This window comes from Falco rusticolus, chromosome 1 (genome assembly GCF_015220075.1).
Source record: "Falco rusticolus isolate bFalRus1 chromosome 1, bFalRus1.pri, whole genome shotgun sequence".
Taxonomy (NCBI): Eukaryota; Metazoa; Chordata; class Aves; order Falconiformes; family Falconidae; genus Falco; species Falco rusticolus.
This window is the reverse complement of record NC_051187.1, coordinates 114,356,847-114,374,147: the sequence shown is the minus strand read 5'-3', so window position 1 is coordinate 114,374,147 and position 17,301 is coordinate 114,356,847. Positions and strand designations below refer to the sequence as shown.

The window sequence follows — 17,301 nt, the reverse complement described above, 5'->3', positions numbered from 1 at the left end:
AATTGGCTTTAAATTTTTTTTAAATATGTGATTCCTCCCCTTTTCCCACAGTATATAATTCATGAATACCTAAAGCTCTGTGTGCTTGTTTTTGGCTATTTGCTTATAAATTTTTCCTAGCTGAGAAAAATCTGACAGATTGTAGTATAGCAAAGGTATCACATTAAAAAGCAAAGACAAATGGAAAACAATCTATTTGCTTTCAGTTTTAAAAAGTGACAATTATGAGAGACTTTGGGATCCCAAGTCCAAATACATACACTCACATGTGTACTTGAAATCACTGTCATTCTTTTGAGCTGGAGGAAACTGAAGAAATGGAGGTTCATGATCACTTCTGACATAAACGAAGTGCCCATGTCACAAGCAGTTAATAAATGCCTATGTTCTTTTGGTTTCAGTATTTATCTAGGGTGGTGTTTTTTCCTGTGGTGCTGCTACCTCCTTTTGGCTTTCATTTTTGTACTCTGTCATGGTGAGAATTCCAGCTAAGTCTGTACGTTTTTTTGCCTCTTTCAAATACTGCCCAGGTTTTTAGCAGCTGCCAGCTGAGGCAGATTTCACCTCTCCTGTCTGCACAACTGCCTAAAAAGCGATATTAACACTCTATACTGAGACAGAGTGCAAGGAGTGTCAGTAGCTGCTTTTCTGGAGACACATGTAGAATGTGATGTGAGAGAGCCAAGAGTCCCTGGAGAGCATGAAATTCTGAGTCTTGTCTTGTGTTAAATTGCTGGAAGGTTCTTTACAGTGGTAGCGACTGCAAACCAGATCCCACACAGCAGCTAATCAGTGTGGCTGCCTTCCACTTCGGTGCCTTCTCTGCAGAAGTGATGCTGGACCCAAGCGTTGGACCACAGGATACAGTGCACAGGGGTGCTGAGAAAGGGCAGCAAGCTGCCTCACATAATTAATTCCTCATGCAGCCATCTAGAACTACTGTCTGAAAACGCTCAGTTCCAGTCCTTGTTTCATCTGGCAGCTGCTCAAGATACAGAAGTCTTACTTAGGTCCTTAGGCAGATTTTCTGAATCTGGCTGTAATAGAAAATCCCAGCACAGGGAACTAACGGGTGTCCTTCACCAGGTTTTATAAATAATGGTCCTGAAAAAATGTTATTTCACTGAGAAACAGGAAAGAAACACCCACATCTAGAAATGAATTTCTTCTTCAGTAAGGAGACAGAGCCATTTCTAAAACTCTCTAATTTAACCTGCAGAGTATTTTTACCACCTCACAGAAAGTGAAATGCACAGAATAACAACCAGCACCCAGAATCACACAGAAGAGGACGGAAGATGTCTGGAGATGGAGAGGAAGTATCATATTCACTGTTGCCCTTGGAGTGCATGACTCTTAGAGGTAATTGATGGTTCCTGGAAACCCAAGAGTACTCCTAGGGAGATGCTGAGCCTCATCTTCAGGACATTAAAGTTTAGCTCAAGGTAGAAAGGTTTTTCACTGTGAGGTGTCTAAGCAGGACCACAGGTACTGGAGTTCCACTTTTCTTAACAGCTAAAATCCACAACTTTTGAGTTCATTACAAATTGCAGATTTTTTCAGCCCCTTTATAAGTACCCTCTTCTGATGTCACCTAGGTCTATGACACCTCTCTGTCCTGTTGTCCCACAGCAAGCCATATGCTGTACCTTTTGGAGAAGCCCCTTTTTGTCCTGGCCATCCTCTATCCACGTCTCTGCTCTTCGTTCTTGATGTTGCCCTGAGAGGTAACTTCCCTTTCTCTTCTGTGGTGGCTGCTCCAGTAAAACACTGTTCAGGCTGCAGAAAAGAGGAGGAGATAGCATAAAGCTACACTGTTTGCTTCCAAGGTAAGCAACTCTTCAGAACTGTGGTTGGGAGGCTACACTTGAGTTCCAAAGGGGTAAGGGACTGTGCAGAGGCAAGGGCACAGTGTGGTTAAGAGGTAACCATGTGTAAACATCACATTGCTTGGAACAGCAGGCAGCTGCCTCTCATGTTGTCACTTGCCTGCTTTCAAATTCACAGCCATGTGTCTTTCCCCACATTTTGGGCGGGCTTTTTTCCAAATTTGAAAATTGTTCAGAAATGGCAGTGGGAAATGCCTACTATTTGCTATTTGTGGTGAGAATAATTTCCACACCGCATTAGTAAGAAGATAGTCCTGTATTATTATATAACTGAAAGTAAAACAGAACGGAGAAGGGGTGGAGCGTCTGCAGCTGTCACTAGTGCAAACTTCATCCTAACTTCTGTGGCAAGCTACTGCACAATTTTCCTGAGACTCGTGAGTATTTTACAGCTTTTAACATTCTTTTGTTTTTCTTTGTCTCTTTCTTTTATTAAAACAATGAGGGAACTTAGATTTCAATTATTCATATTTTTTTTTAAATTGTCTCGTAGGATTTGTTATAAAAAGACATAGTTTAAGTATTATATTTAGCCTTGTACCCAGCACCTGTTTCTCTGTTTCTGCTGTGCAGGAGACATCAGCAAGTATGGAGAATTGGTGCTAGCCAGTGAAAATTTGTCATTGTTATCTAAGAAATTCATACAGCAAAAAGGAGAAGAAAACAAAGATACTGCTGTGAGCCTCATTAACATAGCAAGGACAGAGATATAAAGCTGGGAGAAAAGTTATTTACCATCTTAGTGTATGCACTGGAAAAAGCATTAAATGCAGGCAGGGAAGTGAAAATCTGTAGTCAAGTGGAATCCTACTGCAGTGATACAGAGATACAGCGGCTAACAACAGTGTAATAGGGAGACATGAGCCAGTCATAAACCTGCGTAAGCAAATGCATTTATGAGTCTGTTGTTAAGGATACCACTTTGCACTAATGAAACTAAAAAGCAGGAGTAAAAAAATGTGTGGGGCAGAAGCTTGTGGAGGATTCTGTTGTCAAAACCTGCAAACTTACCTCTGTAAAAGCCAGCAATAGGAAATTCTCCTGCAACGCGCACAACCACAACCTTGTGGTTCTTTCTGTAGGCAGCAGGTATATTTGTGCTGCTTACTTTTTTAAGAGTCTGATATTGCAGAAGAAAATCCTGGTTATAATTTCACAATGTTTTGCTATACTTTCCAAATAGTAGCATGGTACTTCTTCCTTCGCCTGTTTGTGAATGGGTTTATTTTTACTTACGGTTACTGATTTATTTGACACGTACTAGACAAACGGAAGGGTATTACGTGGGGATTTTATTTTGGAAGGAGATACTTCATTATAAATTAACTTAGTATAAACAAGTGATCTTTGCAGAGATATCACATGCATTCTCTGGGAGCCTGCTGGAGTGTTCTAAACCCTAAGAACGTGCAGTATGACTTGGGAGCCTGTCGCAGTCGCTTCACCTCTGCGAACTCCAACAGCCCAGGTCAGGTTTGCCAGCTCTTCAGACAGACCGGAACTTTCGGAACCGGCGAAGCGGCGCCGGTGCAGGCGGGACGGGCGGCGGGGCGCTTAGCGCCGTGCGCGGGGGGTTCCCCGCACCGCGGGCACCTCGGGGGGATGTGGGGGGGCAGAGACCCGCCGGGGGGGCGCGGCTGGCGCCACAGCGGCTGACGGGACGCGGAGTGACGGCGGCCGCCGCCCGTCCCCGGCTCAGGGAAGCCCTTAGCGCGGCCGAGCGCTCCGGGCAGCCGGGCCGCAGGAAGGGCGCGCAAGCGCTGCCAGCTCGGGCAGGGAGCAACGGTGTCCGGCCGGCGGGAGGCCGCGCCCCGAGCTCTGCACCCGGCGTGTCTGGCCGCGGCTGCCCGGGCAGAGCTCCGGTGGGACCCCGCAGCCACCCCGGCGCGGGGCTGCCGGCCGTGCCCCGCTCTGTGCCGGTACCGGGCGCACCTGCGGGAGCGCCGGGCAGAGGCGCCGCGCCGCTCGGTGGCAGGGCGCCGGGCGGGGGGGGGTGGGTGGGGGGTGAGGGGTATCGGGGAGTGCGGAGAGAGGGACTGCTGGCATCCCACCCTGCCTTTCCCGGGACGGGCCCGGGCGCGGGGTAAGGAGGGTTCCCTGTCCTCCGCCTGGCTGAACACACGGACTTAAGGGACACAGGACGCCCTCGGTGGCCGCCCCACCTGCCCGTGCGTGCCAGGCGTGGGGCTCTGCCCGCGGCACCGAGCAGTAACGAGGACAGCGGTTCAGCCAGCACGGCGGTGCTGCTGGGGTTGTCAGCCTATGGCCTGTGTCAAAACCGCTTCCATAAAGAAAAACAGACGGGTCAGCGTCACAGGAGACCCCCTTCCGAAGGGAACAGGAGGCCCTGCATGCACACTGGCGCTGCTAGGGCGGGCTGCTGCCTCCCTGGGGCCGGGGCTAAAGGTGTGAAGGGAACGCTGCCTGCTGTGGTACAGCCCTCGGGTTTCCCCCCCTGGAAAGGGAAATCCATTACTGATTTTTCAGGTAGGCAGCAATGAAGTTGCAAGAAGTCCGAAGGCAACTGAAAGTCGTTGGGGCCTTGGGACGACTGGTTAAGGGATCAGGAGCACAAGCAGTGCTCTCCTCTATTCTTCCACTTGCAGGGAACAGTGAGGGAAGAAATGGGAATAGCCAGCAGATCCATACCTGGCTCCAAGCCTGGTGTCACTGGCAGAATTTTGTTTTTTTTGATAATGGTTCAGTTTACATGACACCAGGCCTGCTGGCAACAGACAGGGCATGCCTGTCTCAAAAGGGGAAAAGGATCTTTGCACAGGAGTTAGCAGGGCTCATTAGATGAGCTTTAAACTGGATTTGAAGGGGGAAAGGGCTAAAACCAGGGTCGCTAAACAGGCCTGGGGGCTGATCGCCAATGTTTGAGGGACGGTGTGCTACAAAGGTCCTTGGGTCTGCTCTCTCAGCCGAGGTAGGGGATGGAGACCCATATGGCAGCAAAGAGGCAGGGGTTAGTGACGTGTTAGAGACCATGGAAGTGCCTGAGAACGGTCGCGCAAGCAGCAGGGCTTCTCCCCCAGAAAGGAGGCGGGATCGCTCGCCCAGCTGAAGTGCCCCCACACCAATGCACGCGGCACGGGCAGCAAGCGGGAGGGGCTGGAAGGCACCGTGCAGCGGGGAAACTGTGATGTAGTTGCCATCACGGAAACACGGTGGGATGACTTGCACAACTGGAGTGCCGCAATGGATGGCTATAAGCCCCTCGGAGGGCAGAGGCAAGGAAGGAGAGGCGGTGGGGGAGCCCTGTGTGTCAGGGAGGGTTTGATTGTCTAGAGCTGAATGACGGTGATGACGGGGTTGAGTGCTTATGGGTACCAATCGGGGGGAAGGCCAACAGGGCCGATAGCGTGGTGGGAGTCAGTTATAGACCACCCAACCAAAATGAAGAGGCAGGTGAAATATTCTAGAAGCAGCTGGGAGAAGTGTCACAATTGCTAGCCCTTGTTCTCATGGGAGACTGGAACTTAACGGATTTCTGCTGGCAAAACAACTGCACCACAGAAGTGGAGAGGAAACGGCCTGGGAGGTTCCTGCAGCGTGTGGGAGCTAACTTCTGACACAGCTGGTCAGGGAGCCAGCTAGGGAGGGTGGACCACAGAAGAAGAACAGAGAAGGACTTGTGGGTGATGTGGTGGCTGGGGGTCGCCTTGGGCATAGCGATCACGAAATGATAGACAGAGTTATTGATTCCCAGAGAAGTAAGGAGGGGAGGTAGCGGAACTGCTACCTTGGACTTCCATGGGGCAGATTGTGGCCTGTTTAGGAGCCTGGCTGACAGAGTCCCTCGGGAAGCAGCTGTGAAGGGCGAAGGAGTCCAGGAAGGCTGGGCGCTCTTCCGGAAGGAAATCTTAAAGGCGCAGGAGCAGGCGGTCCCCATGTGCCAAAGGACAAGCCAGCCGTGAAGAGCAGCACCCTGGCCGAACAGAGAGCTTTGGCTGGAACTCAGGGAAAAAAGGAGAGTTAGTGACCTTTGGAAGAAGGGGCCGGCAACTCAGGATGACTATAAGGGTGTCCTAGGAAGAAAATTAGAAGAGCCAGAGCCCAATTAGAACTCACCAAGGCACCTTCAATCATTTGCCAGCAGTCCTGGCTAACCGGGGAGGTCCCAGAAGTCGGGCCGTTAGCAAACGTGACGCCCATGTACAGGAAGGGCCGGAAAGAGGAACTACAGGCCGGTCAGCCTGACCTTGGTGCCGTGGAAGGTTACGGCGCAGATCATCTTGAGCACCATCACGTGGCCCATGCAGGACATCTGGGGTGATCAGGCCCAGCCAGCAGGGGTTTATGAAAGGCAGGTCCTACTTCACTAACCTGATCTCCTATGACAAGGTGACCTGCCTAGTGGATAAGGGAAAGGCCGTGGATGTTGTCTACCTGGATCTTAGTAAAGCCTTTGACACCGTTCCCCGCAGCATTCTCCTGGAGAAACTGGCTACTCGTGCATTGGACGGGTGTATTCTTTGCTGGGTTAAAGCTGGCTGGATGGTTGGGTCTAAAGAGCTGTGGTGAATGGAGCCACATCCAGCTGGTGGCTGATCAGAAGTGGTGTTCCCCAGGGCTCAGTCCTGTTTAATATCTTTACGAGCGGTCTGGACAAGGGGATGGAGTGCACCCCCAGTAAGTTTGCAGGTGACACCGAGCTGGGGAGGAGTGTTGATCTGCTGGAGGGCAGGAAGGCTCTGCAGAGGGGTCTGGGCAGGCTGGATCCATTAGCCAAGGCCAACTGCATGAGGTTCAAGAAGGCTCAGTGCCAGGTCCTGCACTTGGGTCACACCAACCCCACACAATGCTACAGGCTGGGGGAAAGAGTGGCTGGAAAGCTGCCTGGAGGAAAAGGACCTGGGGGTGCCGGTTGATGCATGGCTGAACACAATGAGCCAGCAGTGTGCCCAGGTGGCCAAGAGGGCCAACAGCATCCGGGCTTGTATCCAAAATAGCATGGCCAGCCGGACTAGGGCAATGATTGTCCCTCTGTACTGGGCACTGGTGAGGCCGCCCCTGGAATCCTGTGTTCAGGTTTGGGCCCCTCGCTGCAGGAGGGACACTGAGGGGCTGGAGCGTGTCCAGAGACGGGCAGCGGGGCTGGGGAAGGGGCTGGGGCACAAGTGTTGTGAGAAGTGGCTGAGGGAGCTGGGGTTGCTTAGGCTGGAGAAAAGGAGACTCAGGGGAGACCTTACTGCTCTCTACAACTACCTGACAGGAGGCTGTAATCAAATGAGCATCAGACTCTTCTCCAGAGTGACAAGTCACAGGACAAGAGGAAATGGCCTAAATCTTTTCCAGGGCAGTGAGTATTAGATGGGATATTAGGAAAAATTTCTTGACTGAAAGGGTTATCAAGGATTGGCTGCCCAAGGAATTGGTTGAGTCACCATCCCTGGAGGTATTTAAAAGATGTGTAGATGTGGTGCTTAGGGACTTGGTTTATTGGTGGATGTGGCAGTGGTAGGTTAATGGTTGGACTTGATGTTCTTAAAGGTCTTCTGCAACCTAAACTATTCTATGATAACTTACTGTCATTAAGAATGTTTGAATTCTCTGGGAAGGAGAATATTATGGTCAGATCCATTCTGAGGCTTCCCAGTCCTTCACTAAAAATAGAAGGGGGTCACTGGGGACAGAGGCACAGGCTGATGTGAAGTAATTAAGTATACCACATAATGCTAGATTTTCCTAAGAAGTGCGAAGTACCTTGTCAGTTCAGCTTGCAGACTCTTCCAGGCCACGGCCAGTAATGCATTTGACACAAACTTTCCAATGTGAGGTGCACAGTTCTGTCAGCCAAATGTTTCCCTCTTCTATCCTCACAGAGTTCAGCTTGCTGTAGCCAGCACAGCAGGGAGAAGGACAATCTGGAACAGTCCCCCTGTAAGACACACAGTTTTATCAAAATAATGTTTTGTGGTGTAAAGAGGATCACTGTTCTGCAGGCCAGCACAGTGTTATTGCTTGCAGGCATCAGTAAAGCATAGCAACCCAACCTCAGTTGTTGGAAGGAACTTGTTAGTTTGCACAGAAGTACATATTTTATTCCTCTTGGTTTTTACATGACATGATCTTGTTGCTATATCCTCTTTCATCACTGCAGCATCAACGGGAGCTAAAACCTGGGAAAGTAAATACCCTTGCATTCATGTTTTTCATGAGGTCTTTCTTTGAGCTTAAAAGCTCATAATGGAAGGTAGTAACTTTAAAGGTTATTTTAACTACAGGACTGTAATACATTGCCAATTCTCATTATTATAACATATTTCCAATTCTCTACACCAAATCATACTGTTAGGCAAAGCATGAACATCTCAAACATGTCCATTTGCTGTGCATGCATGCTAAAATATTTCTAATTTTCAAAAGTATTTAAAAAGTAATTGCTCAGAAATGGAGGGGGTGGGGGGTAAATCCCTACTATCAGTTATTTATTATCAGCTACTTATTACTCAGAGAAATGTGTATGAAACAAAATCTTATTTTCTTACAAGTAGTTCCCAAATTTAAAGACATTCTTCTTACTCAACCCCAGATTTCCAATTCTCATTTTACAGGCTTTGGTAGGACAAGAGTTCAGTCCAGGAATAAATGCTGACAGATGAACAAACAAGCTGATGTATTTGTCTCTGCAAAGACCAAACTCTGGTAGAAAGCACTATCGGTAGGTCCTCATGGGAATATATGCTCAGACTCCTTTTTGAGCAGGAGTTCCAAGGGATAGGACTATGTTGGAAGCCCCTGATACCTAGACACACAGATTAGTCTTTCACAGACAAAAGGAATTCTGATTTCTTATTGTTAATCCCAGATCAATTTACCTTTTCACTGCTTCTGTGCAAAACCCTGAACCTTAGCCACTGGTACCCATCTCAAAGATTCTTGCATGCTGAAGGCTCCTCTGCTTTTTCTGGGCCAGTGCTGTTCCCAAGATGGTGCTATAATGCCATGCTCAGAATGAACCTGAAGGAAGGACTATAAGAGAAAGACATTTCATTCAAGATGCCTGTACAGTGTCAGTGTAAGCAGAGATCCCACCTGGTGGGGGCTGAGTGCCACTTTTGAGATAATATTCTGCACATCTCTCTGCACCACATGAGAGGTCTAGTCTGGTATTTGCTCCATGTCCTTTAACTGATCTGGGGCCTGTTCTCCACCATCCATCAGGATTTATAGGCGGCTGGGGCTAGATTTTTGTAGTGTGATGACAACAGAAAGAATTCAGGCACCTCAGCAGCTAATAAAAGCTTTCCATCTTCCATTCATAAATTAATGTGCTAGTGTAAAATAAGGAAACTGATTCTTTTTTAGCTTAGAAATTAGTGAAGAGCAGCAGAAATATTTGGAAGCCAGCGGGAGATGTACTATATAATTAAACTGTTTTCTTTCCTGATAGGTTATTATCAGCAGGTAATAAGATGTATGCATCATTACAAATCATCTTAAAGTATTTCCTGCTATAACAGATGAGGTATGTCTTTAGTGGCAGTATAGGGTGATCACTCAGACACTGTTGCCATTATAGCTGCTATAAATTAAAACTTAACAGTTTAATAGTTTATCAATTAACTCTAGTGCCAATGCTTAAAAATTCTTTACCAAAAAATGGCTGGTTTTTTCACCTACTGAGGAACTTTTTAAAAGCCTGCTTTATAAAAATACCTATAGACTAGAAGGGTTGCACCCTGTGACAGTTATAAAAACCTTATACCGAAGTTGCTAAATCAGCACACCCATGACCAGAATTTATCAAGTGTTTTAGGGTCCCTTCTTGTAAATAAAAATACAAGTGAATCAAATTTACTGGCTGTATTGCCATATTCTAAACTGCTAGCCAAAAATGGTTCCCACTGCACCTTTCCCTGGCTGCAGACTCTGCCAGAAGGCTGTGAACGTCAAGTGCTTAGCAATTTTCTTCCCTAGAGTTTAAGCTATAAGCAAGGCCATGTGGAGAAGTTTATTGTCTCCGCTGGAGAAAGGACTTGAGCTCTTTGGCAAAGTCAGGTCACCGTCTGCCACAGATCCTATTTGTGCAGATACAAAATATGACAATGCAGTTACTGAGCTAATTATCTTATGAACAACTTGTGCAGTAGAAGACCCATTTTATGTAAAGGAATAACAACACTGACAAGGTTTCACTCTGCCCATCTTAAATATATTGTGTTAATATGTTGTTAACTATTATTAACATAATACCAATTCTGTAACCAATATGATGGAAAATTAGGCATGAACTCTGTGGCCTCTTTTGGTGCTGCATTGACTGATTAAGAATTATGGTACCTGTGTGTACCTCTGGCAAGTGACCAAGTGTTACTGTCTGCCTGCAAAGGGAATTAGGAACCTTAGCTGTCCTTCCAGGATTAAAGAGCGATATTGCAGGAATGTGGAAACCTGGTGCGCCTGACATCTGAAAGCTGCTGGACTTACCAGTTGGTGGTGACTACCATCAACCTGTTTGTAACAAGCTCACTTGTTCAAAACCAACTAGTTATATCTGTTTGTATAAGCCATACTGGCCCTCTCCTGAGTCACGTAGCTACACTTTGAATGCCATTAAAATAATAGACATTTGCATACCTGTTAAAACCAATAAGAACATGGGAAGGGGAGTGACAGTAACTCTTGCAGGCTCCTCTGTTGTAGCCTATGGCAGAAATCCCAAGAGTATGGTTTGTTACCCTGATAGCATACTTTGGTAATGCTGTGGTTGCTAGGTGGAGTTTTTCTTTGTGCTGCTTCTTGGCAGAGTAAATACATCAAATATTGTTTCACATTCCTGAGGTTAGTTCTCATACTAGAGTTACCATGATTAGTTGTACTCAGTGCTGCCACATGCTGTGTAGGTCACCGCCAGGCAGTGGAAGGGATGGGAAGGAGGGCAGCACTGGGAGCCCACCTGGGATTGCACTGGTCCCTGTTCTCATCCTGGGGATTCCAAGTGTAAACCTGACCTGTGATGACCAGCACTGGATGCTGTGATGACAAAAGTAATCACATCGGGGTTTACCTGCTGTCTTGCTGCTTACAGCTTTCTTTCACTCATTTTATTTAATTTTAAATCTTTTTGTTTAATAAAAAAAAGGTCTACAGTCGTATCATAGGCACCAGAAGTGTGACTTTACACTGGCTAGAAAATATATATCTATATCTATATATATAAACCCAGCAAACCCAGGAAAAACAGATACTCTCTATTTGATGCATTCTTTTGTATGGCCCCATGTCTGATTTGCTGCACATTCCTTGCATCGTGTTGTAAATCCAGAAAAATTAATTTTAAGTTTTTTGCCCCCCCTTTATGACACCTACCAGTATAGTATCCAACTGCTCCTTGAACATGAAGTAGTTAATTTTGCCCAGAAGTCCTGAGGGATAAGAAAATGGGAATTTTACTTTACAAATGGAAAAAGACTGGAAGAAATTAGTGATTTTGGGTCCAGTATGTGATACCTGGAGATGGATTATTTTTTTTAAAAAGATTGTTTAGCATGCTGTAGGATTGTCTGTGTTCACATATAGCCCCCAGTGTGTTCTGTTGCAGCTGTGAGAACTCAACACTTTTTTGAACTAAGCTCTGTAGAGGGCACTAATTTCTTCTCCACTGGAGAAACCTGCATCTGAGCTAGCTGACTGTAGAGACTAGAAATATATGTTTGGGGACCATGAAGCATTTCATCCTAAGGAAGATATACAAAGCAACTTAAAGTCAAGATTTCTTGTAGGAGGGAACTCAGAAAAGGATTGTTACTTGTGAAAAATCTCGGTTAAGGGTCTTGCCCAAATTACAGGGAGATGGTGAGATGAAGGCAGGGACAGGACTGTTTCTCAGAGCTGTATTCAGCTACCTTTGTCATTGAACCCATACTTTTCTTTCTGTGGCCTTCTGCCTCTTTTCCTACACAGCTTCATTTTATAATTTTTTTTTTCCAGGAGCTTGGTCCATTTGGTGAACTGAATCCGTTTTGTTTATAAATCCTGTGACAAAATAAGGAAATCATTACATCATACTGTGATTCAAGGTTTAATATCTTTTAAAATTAGGAATACATGGGAAGGAAGTGAGCATGGGATTGAGTTTCAATTTCTCAAGAAGAATATGCTTTAGTGTTTATAAATGCTCCCACTTCTGCTACATTCAACCTTTCCTCCTTCCTTTCACCTCCACCTTGTCTCAGTTCTTTGCTGTGCTTTCCATTCAGTCATACTACTCAAATTCACTGCTGTGCACCAGCAAGATCACTGATTTCTGATCCTCAGCCTTCACCACATTATTCCTGTAGGAAGCCTTTTTTTTTTTTTTTTTTTTTTAATACAAAGAATTCTGCTTGCCTCTGAAGCTCTAAGATAGAAAACGTTAATTGTGAAGAGACTGCTGGAGACCAGCTATACAGTGCCAACAAATCTTTTCTGCAATTATGTAGTCTAAGCAAGCCACTCATGACTTGGCCAAGTTTATGCAGGTTTTCCAGGCTGCCAAACTTGAACACATTACTAAAAAGCACAGCTTTAATTAAATGGTTATAAACATTTTCTTTATATGAAAGAAATGCACATTTCTGCTAATTTGTTTTTCGAAAATGACTGAACTACTCTTGATGGGACTTAAAAGAAAATTACCAGCCTAAGTAATTTCTAACAATTTCAGCTTGACCAAACTAAAAGCAACTGAAACTGAGTCCTATTGTTTGAGACCCAGCTGCAGAAGGTCTTAACAAAACAGCAGGCAATAGCCCTTTTACATATATAGAAACAGGACTGTGGTCCCAGCCCATATCTTTGAAATTATCAGTGTTTAATTTAATTTTCTAAGAAAATGCTTATGCAATCACATATCTGTGCATGTGTACATATTTCTGTCCCCTTCTTCCATCACAGTTTTTAATTCAAAGCCTAATTTCATTGAATAATTTACATTGGAAGAGGCACCTACAGGTCACCTCTTCCAGCCTCCCACCTAAAGCAGGGCTAACTTCAATGTTAGAGCAGGTTGCTCCAGGCGCGGTTGGTTTTTTAACACCTCCTGAGGATGGGGCTTCCACAACATCTGTATGCAGCCTCCTTCACAAACTTATTTTCTTGCAGAATGTGTTAGGATTCCTTTTATAAAATTAAAAGTACATTTTTAGATTAAAAAATAAAAATATTAATATTAATATCTAAATACCTTGTTCTGTCAACATGTCTTCATCATTTTCTGCTGTATTTCTTCAAGGTCTGCTATGAATACAAAACCAGTTGTTTGAAAAAAAAATTTTGCTTGTTTGTCCAACCCTAACACTTGCAAAACTTGAAAGTGACTCTAGGGGAAAAAAGAGTTTCTAAAAAAGAAGAGAACATTCCAATTAGGTTTTACTGTGTCACCTGTAAAAAGGTAATACAAAGGGGAATGAGCTGGTTAGGCAGTTGCCATGATCCTTACTATGAAAACAGTGCTTAAATGAAGGTGGTGTAGTGAATTGCTGCTGACCCAACCTTGGTTCTGTATGGTTTACCTCATTTATTTTCTTCTAATTTATTCTACAAAATAGGGGAGAACAAAAGTAAAATCACATAGCTGGACTGTACTGTGTCTATGTAAAAGGCAACTATTAAAAGCAGTTGTCATGCTGTGTTGTAGTAATCAGGGGAAATCCTCCAATTTATATTGGCTCTTTATAAAAAACAGAATTATACTGATGTTACTGACTTCAACACTAGGTACATGTGCTACAACCTCTCTTCTGGTTGTTATCAGATGTCAAAAAAAGTTATCCTTTGATGACAATATACATTTTCCAGGGGACCCCCCCCATATTATTGCAGTATTCAAAGATGGGCCTCTATTATCTAGTTAAAAAAACCCAAACCTTTAAAAAACTCTGTGTCTTGTGCTTTCCATTAATTTAGAAGACTTAAAGAGGACTTGCAAGAGTTAACTTGCAAAATTTCAGTAACTTCCTGCTTTGAATACTCTTAATAGATGGGCTGAGAGCCACTCAGAACTCTATTGCAACACTACAGATACATATTTTTTCCACATCTAGGTCCCACGGTGTAATTTCCTGATTCAATTCTATGCTCCTGTTCTGAGTAATGGTCCAGCAGGCAGGATGCTTGGGACAGCACAGCCAACACGAAACTCTGCTGGAACACTGAGCAGGCTGGAGAGTCAGGTAAGTGTCACTTAAACAACATGACATTTTAGGAAATTTCAGCAAAGCTTTAAATGTTATTTTACAGCCCAACAAGAAAATGAGATGATAAAGCAAATACAGGGCTTGGAAACATTTCCAGTATTTTAGATGAGATCACTAGCATTCTATGTTTTCCTGCTTTGTTTTTTTCCACTCGTTCACTTATCAGAATTACATAGTAAATAGGTCTGTTTTTTTTTCACATTTGTGTTTTCCACAGTTTATTTGTGGCACAGCAAGTTCTAGCAGACCTTCCCTCTTGCCTATGTGTACCTGATGTTTTGCAACATGAGGCCACAACCCCTGACCCTCAAGGCTGTTTAATACAGGTTGCAAGTGTTCAGCCTCTGTAGCGCTCTTCACAGCTCCTCAACATGCAATATAGATGATTCTGTATCAGTTCATTTCCAGTAAGCAGCTTGGCCAGGTGACCCTGTTGTAACCCTAAAGCATAAGGTACTCAGTACCTGCCACACTTGCACGCAGCTCCACACTGGCAGGCCAGTCCTCCCCTTACTCCAGGAGGGCTCCTTTCCTGGGCCTGTTGCTGAGGGACCTGGCAGCCTGAGGTGGGATTCTCCTGCTTTCAAACACTTGGTTGTCCCATGGCAACAAACAGAGCAGAGAGCTGCCTGCATGGTACCTTGCCATGATGGAAAAAAGGAAGTGCCCCAGCTGTGGGCCCTCACTGGTGCCAGGGCTGCAGCCGGGCTCCTAGGCAGGCACCATGCATAGAGCCCTTCCACCCTGGCACCTCAACACACCTCCACAGCCCCATCCCACCCAGCCTTCCCTGCCAGCGTGCTGCACTGTGGATGCGTAGGGCCCCGTGCAAAGCCGGTCTGCCTAAATACGCAGGTAGGGGGAAAAAGCCAAACAGGAATTGTCTGAATGGTCTTCATGCTAGTTATGGCAGTGAACTGTTCCTTAGGACAGAGTGGATTTTTTTACGGCAAATTCTGATCAAAGCTTCTTCGGCTTCTTCAATTCTAGATGTATAATTGCTCAGACTTGAAATCATCACTCTTCTGCTGTCTTACCAGCTGCTTTTCGGCAGAAGTCACAGAAACAATCACATCAAAACTGAGTTAATCACTGATTACTGAGTGGCTTCATAGGACTTCACGTGAAGTGCCAGACTGATTACATCAAAATCTTAGCTTTTATTAAAAGCAGGAAATATATAGCTCTCCCGATTATGGAGAAAAAATTGGAACTCAAACCCCACCAATGTAGCCTAGGGAAAGTTGGGAGGATTAGAGCAAACAGCAGCAGTTTATGGAACAGGTGAATGATGTGGCATAGCTAAGTCACACCCCCAAATCTCTCCCATGTATTGAGTCACTCATTATAAGGTTTGTTTTTTGTTTTTATCTAATTCCTTACCATTCTGCTGTTTGTATTCTCTTGGGAGACTGTGTGAAAAGACAAAAGATCACTCTTGGGAGATCGTAGTATCTTCCACTTATTGTCTGGCTTCAGGTGTCTGCTAGTACTGTGATCTCGACTACTGTATGGACCTACTTGCCACAGGCCTCTCAAAATTACACCTTGTTATGGTGCTCCCACATCTACACCTCCTTCTTTCTAGTCTACACTTCTACCATCCCCTGCATAATCTTCCATCTCTCCACACCAGACAATAAACTCCCTGGGCCTTTGTCACTATGTTTTTAGTCTCCTGTCCGTGTTGTCATATAAAAAAAGTGTGTCCTGGCGCTTCTCAGATGGTGCTGAAGATGATATATGATACTTGCAGAGCAGGTCATAACCCAGTGTCATGAGCAGGTACAAGTTACTGCATGCTAGTTCTTGCACAATGCTTGCCTGTAGCACATGTGAGTCAAGTTAAGGATATTTACTCTTCTAAGCCTGTAAAAATATCACATGCATGGCAAGCAAATAAGTTTCTATTTATGCTAAGCATTTCAAATATAAATAAAGCCAGTGTTATTTTGACTGTAGTATTCCCCCTACTACTCTTAAAGAATAAAAAACCCATTACTCATGTAGCAAGATGCATACACAGGATTGTGTGACTATCTCACTAAGCAAGCTTGGTTTGCCCTTTGGTCATAGTAATGTTGCCTCTTTTATAAGTTACTTATTTAATCTCCTTCAGCCTTCATGATAACTTAAAAGAAGTCTCATGTCTTCTGGAAGCAATTCTTTTTGCTTCCAAAGCCAGTGAACCTTTTAAAATACAATGGTACCACTACCCCTCTTAAAAGTATGTGCAAGTTTATTCATCTGGCATTTATGCTGTTACTTGATCATCTCTTAAGTTAATCATTTTATGCTGTTTCTCATATGTATACACAGTTTATGATATAGCTGTGAACGTACAAACAAAAAGACAACATCCTTTGCAATATAGCTTAGTGTCTAAAAACAGACGTAACATATAACCATTAACATCTATGTTGTGCCTATTAAAAGAAAAAAAAAGGTGCCAATAAGTTGAAAATAGTAAATCATGGTAGAATAGTCTACTATGAGGAAAAAAACATCTGCTGAGAGTATATTATTGTGCACTCTGCAGTAGTTTTGCAAATATTTTTTTCTTTAAATCTTTAGTGATCAATAAAAATTTAAACTGGATGATGCCTTCATCATTGAGCTGTCTTCTCACTTATTTTTGAAAGACCATTTATATAAAATGCTATCTTAGAAACCACTGCACAAAAAAGTTAACTGACAATATGCTGATAATGTTGGAAATTTCAGAACAGTTTCCAGAGATCAGCCCAAAGTGGTATCACTCACTGCAGAGCAGACAGGTAGTTATAATATTATCAGAAATTTAGGAACCAAGGTTCCCAGTCTGTTTTCCAGAAATCAGATCAGCCTTTCATTACGAAAATTACTTTGAGTAATTGAATCTCTGTCTGTTGGACACTTTGTATGAGTTATCCCTTTATGCTAGAAGAAAAGATACCATAAAAAGTTCAAATAGAGTAGCTGGTCCTTGGGAACTTGACGGAGAAGCAGTAAAAGAAGATACTAAAGGCTCACAAATCATTACTTATCCTTAGTGTACTCAAGGGTGCTTGTGCATGCACTGAACTAGCCCCTGTCCAGTGCTAGCCTGTGGGCTGTGTGATGCTCTTAAGTGGTGGTTAAGGAGGTTGCTGAGTAAGAGAGTTCACTGACATTAATTGTTAATATAAACAGTTACATTGACATAAAACTGAGAACAAAGTAAAGAAAGGAGGGAGATGAAAAAAGGG

General features: G+C 44.4%; 1 protein-coding gene across 4 annotated transcripts in view; it reads left to right on the top strand.

The window, feature by feature from the left end:
- Window positions 1-1,752: 1,752 nt before the first annotated feature.
- The window catches only part of IL15 (interleukin 15), a 39,031-nt gene continuing 23,482 nt past the window's right edge, over window positions 1,753-17,301 (top strand). For 2 of the 4 annotated variants that reach the window (XM_037397110.1, XM_037397101.1), the window contains exons 1-2: window positions 3,243-3,357; window positions 13,922-14,050. In XM_037397110.1, the coding sequence (XP_037253007.1) occupies window positions 3,304-3,357; window positions 13,922-14,050 (183 nt within the window). In that variant the 5' untranslated portion in view covers window positions 3,243-3,303. Of the gene's footprint in view, window positions 1,830-3,242; window positions 3,358-13,921; window positions 14,051-17,301 lie in introns of those variants that run through there. The other 2 variants (XM_037397119.1, XM_037397128.1) reach the window with 2 other exon arrangements.